General features: G+C 44.3%; 2 protein-coding genes across 3 annotated transcripts; both read right to left on the bottom strand.

Moving 5' to 3' along the window:
- Positions 1-8,754: 8,754 nt before the first annotated feature.
- LOC124279563 lies at positions 8,755-11,644 on the bottom strand. Of its 2 annotated transcripts, none has more exons than XM_046715391.1 (2): positions 11,549-11,644; positions 8,755-10,694 (listed from the first exon to the last, which is right to left on the bottom strand). In XM_046715391.1, the coding sequence occupies exon 2, from the start codon at positions 10,678-10,680 to the stop codon at positions 9,175-9,177; it is 1,506 nt and encodes a 501-aa protein (XP_046571347.1). In that variant the 5' UTR covers positions 10,681-10,694; positions 11,549-11,644; the 3' UTR covers positions 8,755-9,174. The 2 variants fall into 2 exon arrangements, with proteins under 2 accessions (XP_046571347.1, XP_046571348.1); XM_046715392.1 differs by having other exon boundaries at positions 8,755-10,687; positions 11,549-11,624.
- Positions 11,645-21,045: 9,401 nt separating this feature from the next.
- On the bottom strand, positions 21,046-22,670 carry LOC124279541. The gene is given in 2 exon segments (XM_046715360.1): positions 21,046-22,462; positions 22,465-22,670. Coding segments are annotated over 2 exon segments (954 nt in total). The 5' UTR covers positions 22,553-22,670; the 3' UTR covers positions 21,046-21,596.
- Positions 22,671-24,487: the final 1,817 nt, after the last annotated feature.

Here is a 24,487-nt window from a genome sequence, read left to right on the forward strand (position 1 = left end):
TATTCGATCAACTCGGTCATTACCATGTTTCTGACCAGCTATTGCGGGACACACCTCCAACAGTGACCACGTGGAATAATAAGCAGTGACCACTTGGAAATGAAATCGACACGCAAACCGAAATCCACAACACCACGTAATGACCACGCAGTGACCAGACATCAAACTCACATTAATCAAAGCAACTAGTACGTGGTAGAAGCTTGATCACAATGCCTGTTACAGTCAGGAGCTCTGAATGGAAAAAACGACCTGTGAGAATGTTTATATCGAATTTAGAAGTTGTGTTTGTTATATTGGCAGGGCATGAGATTGATCACTCTCGCTAGGAACTCATAATTACAACACCAGTATGCTGGTTTGTCAACTGGACCCATGCTATCCTTGTTAATTTATATCTAATACCCCATGTAGACCTCCCTGCTTGTCATTTGTCGGCACAGTGACGACGTGTTATTTCCCACGACGTGATAACGGCTTATTGTTTGTTCCAGGTTTATGTCTACACAATTCCCGTGTCTAAAAATGTTAACGTGGCTGCTAGCAAATAGCAACAGTAGTAGTAGAAGCAGCAGCAGCAGCAGTAGAAGTAGTAGTAGCAGCAGTAGTAGTCGTAGCAGCTGCAGTAGTAGCAGCAGCACTAGTAGACGTAGTAGTAGCAGCAGCAGTAGAAGTAGTAGTAGCAGTAGTAATAGTAGCAGTTGCAGTAGCAGCAACAGCATCAGTAGTAGTAGTAGTAGCATTAGCAGCAAAAGTAGTCGTGGCATCAGCGTAGTAGTGGTAGCAGCATCAACAGTAGTAGTAGCAGCAGCAGAAGAGGTAATAGTAGCAGCAGCGACAGTAGCAGCAGTAATAGTAGTAGCAGTAGTAGTAATAGTAGCAGCAGTAGTAATAGTAGCAGCAGCGACAGTAGCAGCAGTAATAGTAGTAGCAGTAGTAGTAATAGTAGCAGCAGTAGTAGAAGTACCACTACTTAGATGTTACAATGATATAAACGTTATAGCATAACAGTTTATACTCGCAGGAGTGCTCTCCCTTGGTGTGCTGCCTTCAAGGAAAACCCCGTGGTGTAAATAATCCAACATCGACATCATTATTCTCTTATATTTAATAAACAATTAAACAACAGATACAGAATGAAAGGAATACCAAGCAAATGGGGACAGGAGTTTCGGTTCTCGAGTCTTAACCTCCGGGGTTTTCTTCCGATCGATTCATCCTGCTCTTACGACTGACCCCTTACATATATACTCAGCAGCAAAGAAAACGCCAGTACGAATTCAAAATCAGATAGGCACTGTAATCAAATCATTACACAAATGGACATATTAGGCGGATCAAAAACATTTTTTGTGCATAAATATCTTGACACATCAATGAATAACTCAACTTAATTTCAAGACATTACGTGAACGTTTGCAGTCCTCCAGACTCTTGACTTCAGTATCTAGTGTGACCAACACGAGCGGCAATAACTACAGCACAGCGTCCATGCATGGAGTGCACCAATCGATTGATTAAGGCCATTGGCACCTGGAACCACACTCTGAGAAAGGCCTGGCGCAATAAATCGGCTGTGTTCGGCCTTGTTATGACATTATTCAGTCTCCTCTGAATTTCATCCCAAAGCTGTTCAATTGGGTTTAAATCAGGACTAAGGGCTGGCCACTGCAGAATGTTGACACCATTCTGCTGTAGGAAGTCCCGTGTAGCTCTGGCAGTATGGGCCCGGGTGTTATCATGCTGGAAAATGTTGTTCCGGTGACGTGCGAAATGTGGTATGACGTGGGGTCTGAGAGCTTGGTCGATGTAGCGCACCGCTGTGATGCCATCTCCTGTCCCTGGACCAAGGTTCTGGAACACCACAGGACCCACTCTCTGGTTCAGGCCTATTCCACCCCATACCATGATGCTTGCTCCTCCCCATGAGTCTCTTTCCATAACACATTGGTCTGAGTAACGCTGGCCACGTCGTCGCCATATTCTTGTTCTGCCATCTGCAGTTCATACGCAGTACCGACTCTCATCTGTGAACAGTTCTCCATTGCCTGTATCGCCAGTGTTGGTGTTGTAGGGCAAACTGTAGATGTTCACGCCGATGACGAGGGGTGAGGATACGTAAGCTCACGGTAAGGTCTACGGCAATGGAGGTTCCCGCTGTTAAGACATTGGCGTACTGTATCAGTACTAACTGGTCTTCCGTGTGTTCCCACTGTGTGGCGTGCTGTTTCGGATGCCTGCATGAAGGGATTCTGTACGTGCTATCGCACAACATGGCGGTCTTGTCGTCTTGTGGTCACCCTTGGTCTGCTAGTACGGGGGCGATCATTTGTGGTGTTGGTGGCCCAGAAACGTTGTTGAAGCCTGTAGATGGTCCGAACGTTGAGCTGGAAGTGATTGGCAACGGCTTGTGCAGCTTCAAGTCTTCCTAGCCCCTGGTTCCTCTGAGCTGTCGTGCGTTGCAGCATCCTGCTGACGTTGTAATGTGAATGTTTCAACCAGGTTTGGGGGTGCATTTTATAGGGCTGGTCCTTGTGAACAGCACGTGCAGCATGAGGTGCATGAAAAACATGGAGAACTCCGTACCATCTCCGAGGTCAGGTTGCGTTTTTGAGACCATTTCCTGGGTTCAATTTTGAGTTTAGGAAGGAATGTCTTTGCTCAGGTAAAGTTGGAGATGTTGTCAAAATATACAATCAAAACATTAAATGAGTTTACAGTTTTCCGTTTCTGTGAAGGAAAATTCAAACGACGTTTCATTTGCTGCTTAGTATATTTCAAAATATTCGTCAGGCTCAGTTGATAAAATAGAGACCTTCTGGATGTGACTCCGATAGACACATCCTGGCCTATGAATGACTCTAAAATATAATTCTGGAATAAATCGTAATACTAACAAAAGAACCAGGACTGTGATCCATGACTCACTGACAGGCGGGTTCAAGTTAAAAATATTCGCTGAATTACGCTGATATCGATGCAAACCGCACTTCAATAAATCGACGGTTAGGAGAGAATATAGAAGAATAAAAACCCAAAACAAACAAACAACCCAAACAAAACATGAAAAGCTTTGCAAATTTGCAATGCCACTCTTACGCCTGTGAACGCATTAGCACATTGATGGAGTCGGACATGTGATGTCATGTTTGTTTTGTTCTGTTGATATTCACGCAACAATCTAACTCATCAAATAGATAACGATGCGAAATAACCTCTCTTAGTTACCAGCTTAGACTAACATGAGGTCAGCAGACCTCAAGCCCTCCCTTCTAGATGTGACTCGGATAGACACATCCTGGCCTATGACTGACTCTAAAATATAATTCTGGAATAAATCGTAATACTAACAAAAGAAAATAGTCGCTTAATGTATAGTCGACATCTAAAATTACTTTCCAGAAGTGTCAATACATAGCACAGTCAAATACCGTTGTGTCGAACTCATGGTTGTCTCGAAGCAAAGGTTTGGTGCCTTCGTATGCTGTATGTCGAAGCTCGAATAACTCGAAAGTATTTACGTACAACCCTTCAACTTCGACACAACAGTGTTGACTGTATATTGTCGTAGGTTATATGGAAGGATTTAACACTATGTCGACACCATCACATACACACAATATACAAAGATCTACCGTAGGCCTAAATACATAAAGAAATTAACTAGTTAAACAATCAACAAAATATGAAGCAACACTCAATGTTATATGCTTGTAATAACGTATATAGTGTGTGATGGCATATTTTAACTTTCCTCGTTATGTTCATTTAGGGCAAAAGATACCTTCACTTCTCCACCACCACCAACAAATAGATGTCTCTCATTGTATAGATACAATGCAGTGGGAGAAGCCAGTCCATCTTCAGACACAAGAATGTCCTTGACAAACCGCCCAGACTCGGTCAGCTGGATCACCCTGCTGGTTTCATAGTCTGCCAGAAGGATGTCCCCAGTTCTGGTAGTCTTCACACCGAAGGGTCTGCTGAACGCCCCATCCTCAGCAGGGAAGTGCTCCCACAATGCATCTCCCTGTGGTGTCAGGCAAACGAGAGACTTCCTATTCCAGTTGGATACGAGTATGTTTCCAGTACTTGTAACACACAACCTGTTATAACCACCTTTGTCCTTAAAACTTCGAGACAGAACGAGTTGGAGTTCCTTCCCCTCCATGTCCAGGATATCAATGGTTCCTGTATCAAACTTACACCCTACTAGCGTGGAAGGGGTTAACATACGTAGGCCAACATAACGACAGCTTGTCTTTATATCAGAGAGGCAAATGAGGTCAGGCGTGACAGCTAGTATCAATATCCTGAAGGAATCAGGGCAGAACACCATCACCTGGTTTTGTTCCAGGTGTGTTAGATCATGAGGTCTGGCCACGCCATACTCGCTATGGCAAGATTTGTCATTTCTAACGTAAAATGACTTCACAGATGTATTGTGAACGTCGGACACAACAATGGTCTTGATGCCTTCAACATCAAGTACAAGTATGTCGAATACGTGGCCATGCTGCCGAGATTCATTCTTTAGGGCAACAGTGGTTGTATTCAAAAGTTTTGGACGAGACGAGCGGTCATGTAAATCCTGGAATGTACGACCAAGCTGACCAAAGGAAAGGTCTTCAATACCCTTCTTGACTTTTCAATGTCTTGTGATACGGAGACATCGTTTATATAATGCGTACAACCTGATCTTCATCTTCTGTTGGTCTGATAGAAGGTTCTCATGAGCAGGATATAGTTCCATCAAGTCGTTGTCGCCAAGCATCTTCTTGAGAAAACCCTTTTCTGATTGGCCAACTGAATGTCTGTTTTGTTTTTGATTCACATCATCTGATAACAGCCCAAACTGGTTCTCAGACACTCCATCAAGTGTGTCCATCAACTCTTTCTCTTTCTGTCTAAACTGACTGATAGTTGTATGACTGGCACATCGAATTTCCGATTGAATGCGAGTTCTTGTTTTACGATGCCTCGACAATGCTTGCCTTTAATCTTTGTATATTTTGAAGTTTCGTTTGGATTGTTCTGGAGATTGATTCCTTCTTTCAGATGAATTCGGCCGCCAAATCCAACTTCTTCGATTCGGTGCTGACACCATTTTGGCATCTCGCCTCTGCTTCCTTTGGATCTGTGCAACCTTCTCTGCTTTGACCCGGACACGGTTCCAGTGTTTTCTTCATCTTTACCACGTTTGATCTTCCAGGATTTCCACAACTTCTTTTCCCCTAGATCGTGTCTGGGGGCATCGTGAAGACGTTTGACGACCCAACCCTCAACAATGTACAATAACGTTATCAGAGTCAGATGGGGCAGGAGCAGGGGAGGTTTACCTAAAATAACAAAAGAAGTGTTAATGGTGCATATTTGAAGGCATGAGAGATGTCTTAACATTAAGTACTTCGAAGATACAGAAGGTTATCTGTAACGGTGTGCTTTCTTTCTTTTTAAACTGGGTTGTCTGGTCCAGACTCGATTAGTTACAGACCGCCGCCATATGGCTGGAATATTGCTGAGTGCGGCATAAAACTAAACTCACTCACTCCTTCAAACTACTTCACTTGAACGTGTACTATGTAAGGACAGGAGACACCACTTCTCACAACCATCCGTGAACATCCTGGTTACAACTGATCTTCAGCTTCAGACTAACGGGATCGGGTGGTTAGGCTCGCTGACTTGGTTCACTCGTGTCATCGTATCCCAACTTCGTAGATCGATGTTCATGCTGTTGATTACTGGATTGTCTGGTCCAGACTCGATTATTTATCCAGGCCACCGCCATATAGCTGGAATAGTGCTGAGTTTGTTAAACAACAAACCAAACCAATCTTCTCACAACGTAACCAATATCCACGCAAGTACCTGTTGGGCGTGGGTGTGAAGGCTCGGTAATCGCTTTGAGGCATATCTTCCAAGCTGAAATCCCGCTGAGACATAACTTAAAGTTTGCTAAAAGCAGCACCTCATAAAACTCACCAGCCTAGTATAACTTAGAGGCTTGCTGTCTTCACGATACAAAACACACGTGGTTTACGCTCACTGCTTGAAGTTCAGTATTGTCCAAATACAATGTGTGGCTAATGCATAGTGCTGTATTTCCCTACTTGTCGACGCATCGTCACCGTTCCTTTGTCCATACAAGCTTGACAACACCCCTCGTACATGACAACACCCTCGACCTCTGGATGATACGGCCTTAATCACACATGAACAACTCGGTTGCCAAATAGATGACCTTTTGGACTCCTTTGCACAATTGTCATTTGAATACGACCTGTAAAGCTGTGATACGTCTCTTTACACTCCTGTCAACCTGTTTTGTCTACTTTCTGCTAAATGTCTGGTCCTTTTTCTGTTGTAAATACAAACCAGAAACACTTACCACAATCATAAGACTCCGTCGTACGCAATTCCGACAACGTCATACATTGGTTTATGAATGGTAGTGTGAGTGAGTTGGGTTTTACGCCGCTTTTAGCAATATACCACCAATATCAGGCAGGGGACACAAGAAATGGGCTTCATACAATCATACCCATGTGGGGAATCGAACCCGGGTCTTCGGCGTGCCGAGCGAACGCTTTAACCACAGGGCTCACCCCATCGCCCGGGTTTATGAATAACTACGGAATAGTGATAATACCAGGTGAGCTTTTCCGATATCCTTATCGGTGTCGCACGTCATAAACGACATGCAAAGGCAAGCTAACTGTTTACCCAGGATAACATCAAGGGAAACCGTTGTGCAAGTTAAAACCAGTGAATTGCATTGAACTTTGCTGATGCGTCCATTACGGAAATGTCTCTCGTTTGAAAGGTTCTCTGGTCCAGACTCGATTATTTATCCAGACCACCGCCATATAGCTGGAATAGTGCTGAGTTTGTTAAACAACAAACCAAACCAATCTTCTCACAAAGTAACCGATATCCACGCAAGTACCTGTTGGGCGTCTCTTTACTGGTGTGAAGGCTCGGTAATCACTTTAGGCATATCTTCCAAGCTGATATCCCATGACATAACTTAAAGTTTGCTAAAAGCAGCACCTCATAAAAACTCACCAGCCTAGTATAACTTTGAGGCTTGCTGTCTTCACGATACAAAACACACGTGGTTTACGCTCACTGCTTGAAGTTCAGTGTGTTCAAATACAATGTGTGGCTAATGCATAGTGCTGTATTTCCTACTTCTCGACGCATCGTCACCGTCACCGTTGTACAGACAACTTCGATCTGGATGATACATGACAACACCCCTCGACCTCTGGATGATACGGCCTTAATCACACATGAACAACTCGGTTGCCAAATAGATGACCTTTGGACTCCTTTGCACAATTGTCATTTGAATACGATCTGTAAAGCTGTGATACGTCTCTTTACTTCCCTTGAACCTGTTTGTCTACTTTCTGCTAATGTCTGCTCTTTTCTGTTGTAAATACAAACCAGAAACACTTACCACAATCATAAAACTCCGTCGTACAATTCCGACAACGTCATACATTGGTTTATGAATAGTGAGTGAGTGAGTTGGGTTTTACGCCGCTTTTTGCAATATACCACCAATATCAGAGCGGGGGACACAAGAAATGGACTTCATACAATGTACCCATGTGGGGAATCGAACAAGGTCTTAGGCGTGCCGAGCGAACGCTTTAACCACTGGGCTACCCCACCGCCCGGGTTTATGAATAACTACGGAATAGTGATAATACCAGGTGAGCTTTTCCGACCTTATCGGTGTCGCACGTCATAAACACATGCAAAGGCAAGCCAACTGCTCACCTGATAACATCAAGGGGAAAACAGTGAATTGCATTGAACTTTACTGATGCGTCCATTACGCAAATGTCCTCGTTTTGAAAGGTTCACTGAGGTGTGGGTTCGAATCCCGGATGGGACGACAAAGTACTAGAATCTGTACTTTACTAAGGAAGTGTACTCAAAAATATAACATTGTTACATTTGACCACTTTCTAAATGGCATTCTGTATTCGTTCTTTTGAGAAGTATATTTTGAAACCTCTGATATTTTGAAACAGGGATTTGGTGATACATTTGCATCACCCCAACACACAGCATCACCAACTACACCAATTTGCAGTATGATGTCATTCACTCAGGAGAATTTCTCATCAGTCCTGGGTGCACAAATTGACATTCACTAACTGAACCGAACCGAGGCGTATACGTGAAGAGTCTCAGTAATTAACAGTATTCTCTGTTGCATTGTTTAATAATGATATAACTATACGCTTGTTTGTCTCTAACCAGGGTATTCCATGCATTGTATGGACCATACTTGACTTTGAATTGACTAAGTGTTAATGTCGTAACAAATACAAATACCAATACTCACATTCGATGGTGACACAAACCTTTATTTATTTGTTCACATTTAACATGACATCGAAGCAATGTTTGCCATTAACGACAGTTGAATCATTTATCAGTAGAAACTGGACAAGTGTTTCGGGAGAACACTGGACGTCTACAATATAAGTAGAGAGTTGCTATCATTTTGCAATAAAATCAAACAAAATGAATATTGTTTCACGCCGATTTTAGTAATATTCCAGCAATATCACTCCCGCTGACATCAGAAATGGGCTTCACACATAGTACACATGTCGGCGAGACGAGTGAACGCTTTAACCACTAGGCTACCCCACCACCCCTCTGGTTAGAATAGGAGCGGTGGGGTAGCCTAATGGTTAAAGCGTTGGCTCGTCACGCCGAAGGCCCGGGTTCGAATCCCCACATGGGCACAATGTGTGAAGATGTTGCTGGATATTTGCTAAAAGCGGCGTAAAAACCAAACTCAGTCAGTCAGTCTGGTTAGAATAAGTCCCCAGAAGCCAATGCTTGTCGTATGATGGGACCTAATGGTTAGGTTAGGCAGGTGTGGTTAGAGAGAGAGAGAGAGAGAGAGAGAGAGTCTGTATTATGTCTATATGTAGACCATCTGCCCATGTATAAAAGTAAATCAATACATATATGGCAATTGGCTTGTACCTAAAATAATATTATCTTTCAAAAGCAAATTTTGCCCATTTGATCAGATTCATTACATCACTTGATGTCAATAACTTACGAGGGGCTGTGCGGTAGGCTAGGGGTTATTCCATCGCTCGTCACACCGAAGACGCGCTCATGACGAGGTAGGTATCACTGCTTCTGTACAGCGAAGGTAAACTCTTTTATATCATTTCGGTCACATACGAATAAATGACCACGTTTATCAAGACACAGTCTAGATGGTGTCTGAAGCCCATTGTCCGCCGTGAGGACGTCTCTGACAAACTCCCCCGTCCCTGTGAGCAGCATCACCTTGTTGCCGCCGTTCTCTCCTGACACAAGGATGTCCCCGGTGTTGGTCTGGACGATCCCTCCAGTATACCCAACTGACGGCGTGCTCCTGCTGGGGTCGTGTTTCCACACCACGTCACCATCGGGGGTCATGCAAAACATTGAATGTGTACTTCCGTCGGACACAACGATGTTGCCACTGTTGTTGACGAAGAGGTAAGCCGATATGTGGAAAAGGGGGCTGTCTATTGATCTCAATATATTGCCTTCCATGTCAATGATGTCGACACAGTAGCCAGTACCGTAGTGACCTCCTCCCGCTAGCAAAGATGAAGGGCTGAGAACAGCCAAGCTGTAATAACTCTTACAGGTGATTTTTGACAGGAGGGTCAGTTCAGGGGCCACTTCTACTGTTACAAGCTGGTCAATCTTTGGTAGAGCTATAATCACCCTGTTCTCTGTGATACGTGCCATCCCATTGGGGCATTGGTCTAGTGGAAGAACACTATAGCAAGGCCCATTGTGTCCTGTGTAGAAAGATATCAGTTGGCGGTTTCTACCATCGGTGATGACAACTACCTGCGACCCATCGATATCGAGAACAGTCACATCTGTTGCTTCCATCGGCCAGCCGTTCTCATTCAAAGATGGGTAGGTGATCGTGTTCACTAACACCGGTACATATAAGGGGTTATCGTGGTACGTGAAATCAACCTCCGCCAGGCGCAGGTTCTCAACGGCTTTGCCAACTTTCTCAGAGTCATGATTGAAAGTGATTGTGTTTATTGTACGAACAACATCCCCCTGGCTCGCCCCATCCCCAATGTCCGTCAAGTCTTCCAGAAAAGTCTGATACTTCGTCCCATTGCCATCCTGTATAGCTTTGTTGATAAAGTCAGATTGTTGTTGGAACCTGCACAGGTCTGCTTCCTCCTTCAGCAATTCATCATTCAGCTGCTGAAGCTGCTTCTCCGTCATTTCATCCAGCTCTGTCATCAGCTTTGTTTCCTTTTGCTTAATCATATCCACGGCATCCTTGACAATTTCCACAATGCGAGCTTGATTGGATTCCTTGCGTTCACGGGCCTCCGTAATGGCTCTCTGTTGAAGTTGTACGTACGCTGACCGTTCGTCCACTCTCTTGGACAACGACTCCACTTGGTCCACCAGGACATCCTTGAGGTCTGACGTCGTGGGATGAGTCGTAGCGGCGACGCTGTCGTTGGATTGTTGAGACGGCTTACTTGTTTCTGAATTGCCAACACTTGGCAATTTGGGATTCCTTCTGATTCGACCCATCTTAACTTCAACCCCCGTCGCTGGATTACCGAGGTCACGTTTGCGACTGGACCGAGTTTGAGGCATCTTTGCACTGTTGCCTACAACATACACTACCTTGAGCTCAATGATGAAATCAGTGATAAAAACGTTGTATTCACGTTACTTCAGACCTTTGCTGTATTCCGATTAGTTACATCAACTGTTAAAGGGTTAAGGTAAAGCATAGGGCGCTCAGCTTTCCGAGGTCGCTTAAAAGTTGTGGAAGAAAACCAACCTTACTGCATACAAAATGTTTGTTTGTTTTTAACGCCAATCAGCAATATTCCATCTTCGTGGGTAGTACACAAAATGATTATCTCGTGCCACTGTGTGCATGCATGGTAATGTTAATGCATTCAACGCCTGTACGTGTATAGACAGACGGAGATCCCATTGAGGCTGTGTTTATTTTTTCTGTACATCGTTCTCAAGCCCACTGAATATTTGTTCCGACATAAAATAATTTAAAAGCTTTCCTATGTCGCCATTCCCCAGATGTGAAAATTTAAGCCCCCATGAAATAGAAAAATACTTCTACCGTAGCCCTCGGTCAGCTTGATCTTCATTTCACCTTTTGTTAAAATTTCGTGTCCAAAACAAACTCGATCTGTTCCGTTATAATACACATTTAAAGACTGACGCCACGTGTTCTAAACTTTAGAACATAAACTTAGTTACGTAATTAATAAAATGATACAATGACACATGGTGAGCCAAGTCAGCGAGCCTGCCTGACCACCCGCCGTCCAAAGCGATCTTAGGTCTCCCCATACCTTAACATAGACATAAGGTAGACATAGCGGGTTGTTTTGTACAACGGCACCATCTCATTCTAACCTGGATGACAAACATGGGTTAACGTGAAAGTGATTCTAACCCACTTCACGGGTCAACGTGAAAGTGATGTACTTACCTACTTACACCTTGGTCAGACTGAAGGCAAGTGTGCACAGCGTGCTCGCAGTATTCAGATCCTCTACACGTGATGTGGTCAGCAGGTCAGGTTTCATCGGTGTGACCTATTTTAATGGAAAACGCCCCCTTACTGATAAACTGATAGGACATATCTTGTATCAGGCACCGAGGACTGTGATCCATGAGTCACTGACAGACGGGTTCAAGTTACAACTATTCGCTGAATTACGCTGATATCGATGCAAATCGCGCAAACCGACGTTTAAGAGAGAATATAGAAGAATGAAAAAAAAACCAAACAAACAAACAAACCCAAACAACCCATGAAAAGCTTTGCAAATTTGCACTGCCACTCTTACGCCTGTGAACACATTAGCACATTGATGAGTCGGACATGTGATGTCATGTTTGTGTTTGTTCCGTTTCCGTTGAATTCAGTGTCCTGTTAATCTTTCTAAATTTGATTTTTCAAACTTGATTAAACTTGAAAGGCTTATCAACCAAGACATCAACACCAAGGTCACAGTATCAAAATAGTTCTGTAGTCATCCATCTCAAGAAATAAACCAACTGGGGTTTTTTTCAAATTCTAAATGTTGTTTTTCATACTTCGATCAAAATGTGGCAGGATAGTACATATCCCGGAGTGAAACCATAGGGGTCTGTTACGAACGCTTCGCGCAGTTGATCCAACGGACAAATTATAAAGCCTCGTCAGTAGGGAAGTCCAAATATAAGTACCAGATACAATACCTATTGTAATTGCTTTGTAAGATTATGACTGATAACACCCTGTTAAAGCCTACTAGGGATTTATTACAGTGAGTCTTACATTTGATACGGTCAGTTATGGATTGTCCCGTACAGGTTACACAACACCAAATGTTTTCCCATGTTTTTCTATAGTATCCTTATATTATTATTTTTTAAATTATCAGGTTATCAACAGCCATTCCATGTACTTATGGGTACAGTCTGGCCTTTAAACTACAATAAAACACACTTCGAATTTAATATCACCAAGGCACTCGTACATTGTATTGCTGTTTTGGTTTTTATTTATTTATTGTAAAGGATTTGATCTCTTTGAAACAGCTGAAGGAAGGAGACAAAATATTTGTTAAAGATATATTCTATTGTAATTATAACCAGCTGTTCTCCTTATATTTGCAAATGCATATTTCTAAATAGGGTTCTCAAATGTGATTAGTTTTATTGAATATGCAAATAAAATGCATTGTTTCAGCTACACTAAATCCTTAAGCAGATACTCAAAAATGATTTTAAAATATTTCTGAAACTGAGAATTCATGTAACCTTGCTATCATACCCCTTTTGGAATTTTAAAATGGATACGCTGAAGAAAATATGAATGACCCCCTAAAAGTCAGAATAACAAATATCCAGAGACGTGAAATATAAGCCCAATGTTAGAGATTAAAGTAAACAAGCGCACGTGCGTATTTGAATCTCTCACCGTCCATGGCATTATCCTTTTTTAAACTCTTCACACGAGGCAATACTATTCTGTTAGTTACGATCTGTGTACTTTCAAGATGGCAATATATATTTTTCATGATTTTTTAAACAAAGACATTATGCCGTAAACGATTTAAATACTCGGGATTATTTTCATCAAAGCACTGCATCAATTACACGTTCTGATTGGTTTGTCGTATTTTCTCACCTAACAAGCATCGATAGGGGGACGAGTCATCTTGGAGGTTAGGAAAAGGGGCGAGTGGTGACGAATGCCCCACCGCTCCTGGTCCGCACAAAATGCCACCCGTATTAACTGATTGACTGAGTTTAGTTTTACGCCGCTTTTAGCAATATTCCAGCAATATCACGGCGGGGGACACCAGAAATGGGCTTAACACATTGTGCCCACGAGCCAACGCTTTAACAACTAGGCTACCCACCGCCCCCTCCCCGTATTAAAATATCGGTGGTCACATATAGTATAAATCAAAGTAACAAATTACAGCACTTACTACTGAAAAGCTTTGTCAGTTTTAATTATTTCATTTTAAAAATAACATAAAAATCCTACAAAAATATCCGCACTAAGAGCTCCCTCGATTACTGAATCTGAAATGATGGATCAGATCCTACAGAGACGCACTGGCCCTGGAAGGGAATGGGTGAGTCGTTTAAACAGTATTCAAGTTGTGTCGCGTCAAGGTAACGTGATGGGTGAGTGAGTTTAGTTTTAAGCCGCACTCAGCAATATTCAAGCTATATGGCGGCGGTCTGTAAATAATCGAGTGTGGGCCAGACGGTAACGTGATGAAGAGAACCGGTCGAGCTAGAGATTGTTGGTAGGATCCATGGGCCATGTACCGAAAGATATAAAAGGTGGTATTTGTTGCTGCCTAACCCAATAAAACGTATATTAGACCGGACACACGACCGTGCATATACATGGCCGTGTAAATGCAATTACCTTTAACATGACGTTAAACCCAGTTTCACCCCTTGTTAACGTCATTGCATGTTTCAATCATCTAATGCAGCCATATGCCAGCTGTAAGACGCCTCGAGTCTGTTCCAGACAATCCATCTACTGACATCATGAGCATCGATCTGTGAACCATGGCAACACCTGCCAGAGTTTAACCCAGAACGAAGAACTCTAAGGTGGTCCAATACTTTAGCATAGATGTATGCCAATCGTAACGCTACGATTGGTTTGTGTAACAGGACGCTGCTCCAAAGTAAATGTGTGCGTTTTTTATGCACAAAAAATCATAATTTGGAGGTGTGACCTCCAATTGACTACTTTCACCTCCACTAAACCAGGATGCCCTGACCTCCATTAAACCAGGATGCCCTGACCTCCACTAAACCAGGATGCCCTGACCTCCATTAAACCACGATGGCCCTGCCTCCGTTAAACCAGGATGCTCTGACCTCCATTAAACCAGGATGCCCTGACCTCCATTAAACCAGGATGCCCTGGCCTCCATTAATCCAGGATGGCCCTGCCTCCATTAAACCAGGATGCCCTGACCTCCATTAAACCAGGATGCCCTGATCCCCATTAAACCACGATGGCCCTGTCTCCATAAAAAACCAGGATGCCCTGACCTCCATTAAACCAGGATGCCCTGACCTCCACTACACCAGGATGCCCTGACCTCCACTAAACCACGATGGCCCTGCCTCCATTAAACCAGGATGCCCTGACCTCCATTAAACCAGGATGGCCTTCCGTCCATTAAACCAGGATGTCCTGCCTCCATTAAACCAGGATGCCCTGACCTCCACTACACCAGGATGCCCTGACCTCCACTTAACCACGATGGCCCTGCCTCCATTAAACCAGGATACCCCGACCTCCACTAAACCAGGATGCCCTGACCTCCATTAAACCAGGATGGCCCTGACCTCCTATTAAACCAGGATGCCCTGACCTCCATTAAACCAGGATGGCCTGACCTCCATTAAACCAGGATGGCCTGACCTCCATTAAACCATGATGCCCTGACCTCCCACTAAAACCAGGATGCCCTGACCTCCACTAAACCAGGATGCCCTGACCTCCATTAAACCACGATGGCCCTGACCTCTATTAAAACCAGGATGCCCTGACCTCCATTAAACCAGGATGGCCTGACCTCCATTAAACCAGGATGCCCTGACCTCCACTAAACCAGGATGCCTGACCTCCACTAAACCAGGATGCCCTGACCTCCATTAAACCAGGATGGCCCTGACCTCTATTAAACCAGGATGCCCTGACCTCCATTAAACCAGGATGGCCTGACCTCCATTAAACCAGGATGGCCTGACCTCCATTAAACCAGGATGCCCTGACCTCCACTAAACCAGGATGCCCTGACCTCCACTAAACCAGGATGCCCTGACCTCCATTAAACCAGGATGCCCTGACCTCCATTAAACCAGGATGGCCCTGACCTCCACTAAACCAGGCTGCCCTGACCTCCACTAAACCAGGCTGCCCTGACCTCCACTAAACCAGGATGGCCCTGACCTCTATTAAACCAGGATGCCCTGATCTCCATTAAACCAGGATGGCCCTGCCTCCATTAAACCAGGATGCCCTGACCTCCATTAAACCAGGATGCCCTGATCTCCATTAAACCAGGATGGCCCTGCCTCTACTAAACCAGGATGCCCTGACCTCCACTAAACCAGGATGCCCTGACCTCCACTAAAACAGGATGCCCTGATCTCCATTAAACCAGGATGGCCTGACCTCCATTAAACCAGGATGGTCTGACCTCCATTAAAGACGTGACCTCCATTAAATCAGGGTGACATGACCTCCATTAAACCAGGATGCCCTGACCTCCATTAAACCAGGATGGCCCTGACCTCCATTAAACCAGGATGGCCTGACCTCCATTAAACCAGGATGGCCTGACCTCCATTTAAGACATGACCTCCATTAAATCAGGGTGACATGACCTCCATTAAATCAGGATGCCCTGACCACCATTAAACCAGGATGGCCTGACCTCCATTAAACCAGGATGCCCTGACCTCCACTAAACCAGGATGCCCTGACCTTCATTAAACCAGGCTGCCCTGACCTCCACTAAACCAGGATGGCCCTGACCTCTATTAAACCAGGATGCCCTGATCTCCATTAAACCAGGATGGCCCTGCCTCCATTAAACCAGGATGCCCTGACCTCCATTAAACCAGGATGCCCTGATCTCCATTAAACCAGGATGGCCCTGCCTCCACTAAACCAGGATGCCCTGACCTCCACTAAACCAGGATGCCCTGACCTCCATTAAACCAGGATGCCCTGACCTCCACTAAACCAGGATGCCCTGACCTCCATTAAACCAGGATGGTCTGACCTCCATTAAAGACGTGACCTCCATTAAATCAGGGTGACATGACCTCCATTAAACTAGGATGCCCTGACCTCCATTAAACCAGGATGGCCCTGACCTCCATTAAACCAGGATGGCCTGACCTCCATTAAACCAGGATGGCCTGACCTCCATTAAAGACATGACCTCCATTAAATCAGGGTGACATGACCTCCATTAAATCAGGATGCCCTGACCTCCATTAAACCAGGATGCCCTGACCTCCACTAAACCAGGATGCCCTGACCTCCATTAAACCACGATGGCCCTGCCTCCGTTAAACCAGGATGCTCTGACCTCCATTAAACCAGGATGCCCTGACCTCCATTAAACCAGGATGCCCTGGCCTCCATTAATCCAGGATGGCCCTGCCTCCATTAAACCAGGATGCCCTGACCTCCATTAAACCAGGATGCCCTGATCCCCATTAAACCACGATGGCCCTGTCTCCATAAAACCAGGATGCCCTGACCTCCATTAAACCAGGATGCCCTGACCTCCACTACACCAGGATGCCCTGACCTCCACTAAACCACGATGGCCCTGCCTCCATTAAACCAGGATGCCCTGACCTCCATTAAACCAGGATGGCCTTCCGTCCATTAAACCAGGATGTCCTGCCTCCATTAAACCAGGATGCCCTGACCTCCACTACACCAGGATGCCCTGACCTCCACTTAACCACGATGGCCCTGCCTCCATTAAACCAGGATACCCCGACCTCCACTAAACCAGGATGCCCTGACCTCCATTAAACCAGGATGGCCCTGACCTCTATTAAACCAGGATGCCCTGACCTCCATTAAACCAGGATGGCCTGACCTCCATTAAACCAGGATGGCCTGACCTCCATTAAACCATGATGCCCTGACCTCCACTAAACCAGGATGCCCTGACCTCCACTAAACCAGGATGCCCTGACCTCCATTAAACCACGATGGCCCTGACCTCTATTAAACCAGGATGCCCTGACCTCCATTAAACCAGGATGGCCTGACCTCCATTAAACCAGGATGCCCTGACCTCCACTAAACCAGGATGCCCTGACCTCCACTAAACCAGGATGCCCTGACCTCCATTAAACCAGGATGGCCCTGACCTCTATTAAACCAGGATGCCCTGACCTCCATTAAACCAGGATGGCCTGACCTCCATTAAACCAGGATGGCCTGACCTCCATTAAACCAGGATGCCCTGACCTCCACTAAACCAGGATGCCCTGACCTCCACTAAACCAGGATGCCCTGACCTCCATTAAACCAGGATGCCCTGACCTCCATTAAACCAGGATGGCCCTGACCTCCACTAAACCAGGCTGCCCTGACCTCCACTAAACCAGGCTGCCCTGACCTCCACTAAACCAGGATGGCCCTGACCTCTATTAAACCAGGATGCCCTGATCTCCATTAAACCAGGATGGCCCTGCCTCCATTAAACCAGGATGCCCTGACCTCCATTAAACCAGGATGCCCTGATCTCCATTAAACCAGGATGGCCCTGCCTCTACTAAACCAGGATGCCCTGACCTCCACTAAACCAGGATGCCCTGACCTCCACTAAAACAGGATGCCCTGATCTCCATTAAACCAGGATGGCCTGACCTCCATTAAACCAGGATGGTCTGACCTCCATTAAAGACGTGACCTCCATTAAATCAGGGTGACATGACCTCCATTAAACCAGGATGCCCTGACCTCCATTAAACCAGGATGGCCCTGACCTCCATTAAAACCAGGATGGCCTGACCTCCATTAAACCAGGATGGCCTGACCTCCATTTAAGACATGACCTCCATTAAATCAGGGTGACATGACCTCCATTAAATCAGGATGCCCTGACCACCATTAAACCAGGATGGCCTGACCTCCATTAAACCAGGATGCCCTGACCTCCACTAAACCAGGATGCCCTGACCTTCATTAAACCAGGCTGCCCTGACCTCCACTAAACCAGGATGGCCCTGACCTCTATTAAACCAGGATGCCCTGATCTCCATTAAACCAGGATGGCCCTGCCTCCATTAAACCAGGATGCCCTGACCTCCATTAAACCAGGATGCCCTGATCTCCATTAAACCAGGATGGCCCTGCCTCCACTAAACCAGGATGCCCTGACCTCCACTAAACCAGGATGCCCTGACCTCCATTAAACCAGGATGCCCTGACCTCCACTAAACCAGGATGCCCTGACCTCCATTAAACCAGGATGGTCTGACCTCCATTAAAGACGTGACCTCCATTAAATCAGGGTGACATGACCTCCATTAAACTAGGATGCCCTGACCTCCATTAAACCAGGATGGCCCTGACCTCCATTAAACCAGGATGGCCTGACCTCCATTAAACCAGGATGGCCTGACCTCCATTTAAGACATGACCTCCATTAAATCAGGGTGACATGACCTCCATTAAATCAGGATGCCCTGACCTCCATTAAACCAGGATGACCTGGCCTCCATAAGACCGGCTTAGTCTGACATTCATTTTAAAAAGATGCCTCAGTCTCATTTAAACCACGTAGAGGCGTGTTGACAAAACACCCAATAGATCCAATGGAGGCGAGTTGATATACTACTCACACTTTGCTAAGGATCACAAAAATTCCAAACTTTACTTAAACATAGATTTATAATTTGAAATTGTATCCATTTATAACTGGATAAATACTAGTATAGTAACCATTCTTCAGGCAAACAACCACTTTAATCTCACCTTATACACTTGATATATGAGTAGCCATAAAAATGGTTTTCATGGCACCAATTACCCATTTTGCAAATCATGGAACGAGTCATTTACAAGTACACAACACCTGTCAATAGCAGGTATGGGATCCACAAGATGCAGTGACATACTGAAACCTAGGATCCATGCTTACAATAAGCATAGATATCTAAACCAAATTTGACCCCACATCATAGTTTTCTGTTGAATCAATGATTTGATCCTTAGCAAAGTGTGAATAGTATATATGACACCTCCGCGGTGTAGTGGTTAGAGCGTCCGCCCGGTTCGATCCCCGGCTGCGTCATACCAAAAGACGCTAAATATACAAACAAACGTTACTATAGAAGTTAATGGGAAAATATTCGGCTTTGTGTGATCATAACACAAGCCACCACTGACAATTTCAAAGGTAAGGGAGACTACTCTAGTTAACACCTGCCTGTTGAACGCGACAACCCACAACTGACCGTATCAAATGTAAGACTCACAGTAATGTTTCCCGTGTATGCTTTAACAGGGAGTTGTCAGTCATAATCCTACACATGCAACAACAATAGGCATTCATCTGATACTTATATTGGTAATTCCCAATCCATACTGACAGTCCTTCATATTTGTACGATGGATCAACTGCTCGAAGCGTTCGTAACATACTCCTATGGTTTACCCTTATGGATTCGTACTATCCCGCCACATTTTGATCGAATTATCAAAAACAACATTTAGAAATTATTAAAAGGTTCGTTTCTTGAAATGGGTGGGTATAGTCTATTTTCATACTGCCATCTTGGTGTTGATGTCTTGGTTTATTTGCCATTCAAGTTTCAAAAGTTGAATCAAAATTAACATGATACTGAATTTAATGGAAAAGGAACAAAAATACCCAGCTTAAGTCTGGGCTAGTACAAGCAGCCACACATACACACGCATTCACGTCGTCATATGAGTGAAAAGTTCTTAAGCACGACGTTCAATCCCATTTCACCTCACGCTATATAGGACACCATAATTCAAAACACGATGTATGACCAGGATGCCAGCATGCCCCGATGCCCTTGCCTCCATTACACCATTATTATTGTTTGACATTCATTGAAAGACGATGCTCTTTTTGTAATCTCAGCTAAACCACGTAGATGAGTGACGACACAAAACAATAAATCCAATGGAAGGGTGTTGACAACCGACCCCATGGACGAATGGTGAATCGAAAGAAAACATGTTCAGTTTAGGCGTATCGACATGAAACCACACATTGAGGAGAGTCGCATCGACAAAACAACGGTTTTAATAGAAGCCATTCGACATATTTTTGTTAAAACAACTTACATCCACATCGGTTATGAAATTAAAATATATAAAATAGGGACATGGCAACATGAAGTCGGATGCTGATACTTAAAAGGAGTTTATTTAAAATTCAGGAGTCAATTATTTGAGATTCAAGTTTTTGGATATGTTCAGAAATCCTTGAAACAAAGGAGACAATGTCACATTGAAGTGAGGGTACTATACGTGTGCCCTATGAATTCCGTATTCACTGAGGGAAGATAAGACATACATCCTATATGTACCTGGTGAAATGATGTTATGTCCATCTGGTTTATATGTACCATGTTAATGACACCAAAGAGCCCTAAAACCTTCAAAAGCGACATGCACACACTACCGTGTCGCAGAAAAAACCCGAACATATTAAGCTTTGTGTTCATACCCCACACTGTTGCGTTCTCAGAGTTAGTGGACATTCCTCCGTGTTTGTTTGTCGTTTAACGCCGCACTCAGCAATATTCCAGCTATATGACGGAGGTCTGTAAATAGTCGAGTCTGGACCAGACAATCCAGTGATCAACAGCATGATCATCAATCTACGCAATTGGGAAACATGTATCAACCAAGTCAGCTGGCCTGACCACCCGATCCTGTTGGTGGCCTCTTACGACATGCATGGGTTACTGAAGACGAATCTTCAGGCATCTTCGTGGGTCCATTCCCCCATGACACTGAAGGCCGGTCAATTTTACTAAATTATCGATGATCAATAACTGATTACGACATGAACAAATGTGGCATTTTAGTCATGGTGGAGTGGAGAAAAACGTATTCTGTTAAAATATTTCCTAATTAACTTGATCAAGCTAAAAAGGATGAAAGAGAGAATTAATGGAATATTAAGTATCTTTTAGTACACGAATACTCCACAGAAACATCATTGTACATACATGTGAAGACATATGATTTATGTAACATGTATTCTCATAAACGTCGAAAGACAACGGTCATACTCTATGCTCATGTCGCTATAAACGTGTAAGAGGGCTTTACTACACATGTCAGTGTTGTTCACATTAATATGAAGATAGTTGTGTCCTCTTTGCTAGCAAAGTCACATGAGAACATTAGGAAATATAAGGTGCACTTGATCAAAGCACTATTACCTTTCACTTTTACCACTTCGAGGAAATCATTTTCAAAATACAAAACCCCTTTCCTTCATAAAGTCCAAAGCTTTCATCCCGATCTTCGGTCTACTCTCTTTGGGCCTCCGTGGAGGGATATGGAGACAGTCCATGCTCTTCACGATTTCCTTTACGTCGTATGAAGTCTGGTAGTCCTTAATGGGAGTGAGAGCATGTTCTAGATTACTATAACGTTTGTCGTTTGTTAAACTATCCATACTCGCCCCGTATTTCCTTGAAGGTCCTTTTTTGGCCCAAGTTTTCACTCCACCCTCGGTCGATTCTCGTCCGATTGCACCGAGCATCGTTACCGAGGCCGCCGACATAACAACGTTTGGAAATCTTGAGGCATCTGATGCCGGCGATCCGTTGGTCCAGGATTTCGAACTGTGAGTCTCTGGTAACTTAAAGGTCCCTGGTGGTTTCGAAGCCATTTCGGTTACCAGATCTGGTATAAACGTAACTGATTTACCCTTTAAACTCTGGTCATTGTTCCGCAATTCCTTTGGCCTGTCGCGTCCGTTCTTGGGATCCATCCTCTCAAGAAACGCCTGACGCGCATTCAAGCATTTTCCCGTTCCCTTAACACGATACGAAGACACACTGGAGTCACTGTTTTCTATAGAAGATCTCCGACTGCTTGCTGTGTCACTCTGACTCAAAATCCGTTTGAAGACACTGGACTTCCGCTGCATTCTGTCGACGAACACTTTCTTCTCGTAGGCATTCTGGCTAAGGAATTTATACCTCTCTTTCGACAGATCCCATAGTTTCGACTTCAGCATTCGCTCCTCTGTAACGTTATCGACCAGCTGACCAGACATTCTAGACGCCTCGTGATTAGCTCCCAGCGGATCTGCGTCCTTCTTAACCCAGCTTCCATCTCCTTCATGGCATTGGACTTGTTGGACATGAACTTGGATTTAATCCGAGGTGGTGCGCTCTTTGGTTTGGGATGCATTGTCATGGCCTTGTCTTGGTCACTTTTCGCCAACTCGATTACTCACAGGACTTCGTAAGTATCACATCCTCCAGGGAACAAGTCAGCGTCGGTGTTCATGTCGTGTAATGACTTCAGAGATTAATTACAGAGGGGAGCCATCAACACTGGGAGACAGGTTTTTGACGTCAGGAACAGTCGAAACTGAAAATATCCAAAGCACATTCAGGATGTGGGCTATGAATAATGTATTACTGGTATAATTTTTATACTCTCGTTAACTGCTTGTTATCCGTTAATTACCGTTCCCAAGAGTCCCATGACATTTCGTCCTGATTGACGATCTTACGTTTTCTGACCGAGTCTCATTTCTTCTCGATACGTTCTTCGTGAATTCTTTTTGATCAGGTGAAATACTCGCCGAGGGACCACAATGCCTGAATTCCCACCTGTAAGCAAACAGAGTATGGAGTAAGACTTTTTCAGCTAGTTTCCTTTACGTGTTTATTAGGCGTGAACTATTGGCTGAGATCATATATTCAGAACTCAAGCGATCCGTTATTGATTGCAAAACAATATGCAAGGAGAAACTCACGTAACACACGCTGGGTAAATCATTTAGGATATCCAGGTGAGATTACATGTAGCCAAGGCACAAATGCCTACCTTTCGGCTTAACTGACCGCCTACCTTTGATGTCACAGTGCCAATCTGATTTAAACTGACCGTCCTAATATTATGGGCGAGTGTTGATAGTGATTGTTGACTAAGTAGGTGTGTTTTGATTGGATTATCTCTAGGGTTCTTGGTCATACAAAAATCACTTGTTGCATGGTAGCTGGGTTGATTATGTCACAAAGATTTGCGCTTGTCCTTTGGACGGTATGTTACGAAAGGAAAACACATACGATGTTACAATGTTAATTGTAATGACTAGTGTGTGAGTGAGTGTTTTACTGAGATAGTGTGTCCCTTCAACCGTATTCTGTTATGTCACAAACTATAAGGTTCGGGTACTGAGAGGGGCGATGAGGTAGCTAGTGGTTTAAGCGTTCGTTCGTCACGCCGAAGACCCGGGTTCGATTCCCCACATGGGTACAATCTGTGAAGCCCATTTCCGGTGTCCCCGCCGTGATATTGCTGGAATATTGCTAAAAGCGGCGTAAATTTTGACTCACTCACTCCTACAGCAAAGTGACAAACCGCGATGAAACGCTCCCAACTAAGGTCAGAAACACACTCTCTCATATAACCACGATATTAATTGACACGCTACAACAAACCGATTTTTCATTGTCGTCAGTGTACAGCAAAAAATGAATCCTGTCACCTTTCCATTCTCTTTTGCTTTTGTCACTGTAATAGTAGAAACGATAAAACTAAAAAATAACCTCGAATCTATTTACACTCTTTTCCTTTACTCGATCATTGTTTTCAAGATGATTGTAGCCAGAGAAAGATAGATCCCTGGTTATGAAGGAGGATATTGTCTGTGTGCTGTTAGTTACCCCCTACTTCAGGGTGTTGTCAACACCAGTTTCATTAAACTCCCCGGGGAGTAATCTCAATACACATCGCCACCTCAAACAGTGATTTACATCGATCACCGCTACCTTGTTTACTTCACGTGGTGTAATAAACGAGTAATACAGATTTAACCCACACGTGATCGATACAAACATTATATTAAACGCATATAGTTTACGCTGTACGTTGGAGGTTCGAGGCCCAACTATCTTATAGGGTAGTGGTTGTTATGGCCCATTGACCTAGTGGTCGAAGCGTTTGCTAGTCACGCCGAAGAACCAGGTTCGATTCCAAACATGGGTGCATTGTATGAATCCATTTCTGGTTTCGTTATATTGCTGGAATTTTGCTAAAACCACTATTCTTAAAGCAGATTCCTGGTTTGTGATGAGCAAGCACTTACATATAATCATTAAAGCTATGCTGATAAAATGT

The sequence above is a fragment of the Haliotis rubra genome, unplaced genomic scaffold, assembly GCF_003918875.1.
Source record: "Haliotis rubra isolate DU_JTF1 unplaced genomic scaffold, ASM391887v1 Scf252, whole genome shotgun sequence".
Lineage (NCBI taxonomy): Eukaryota > Metazoa > Mollusca > Gastropoda > Lepetellida > Haliotidae > Haliotis > Haliotis rubra.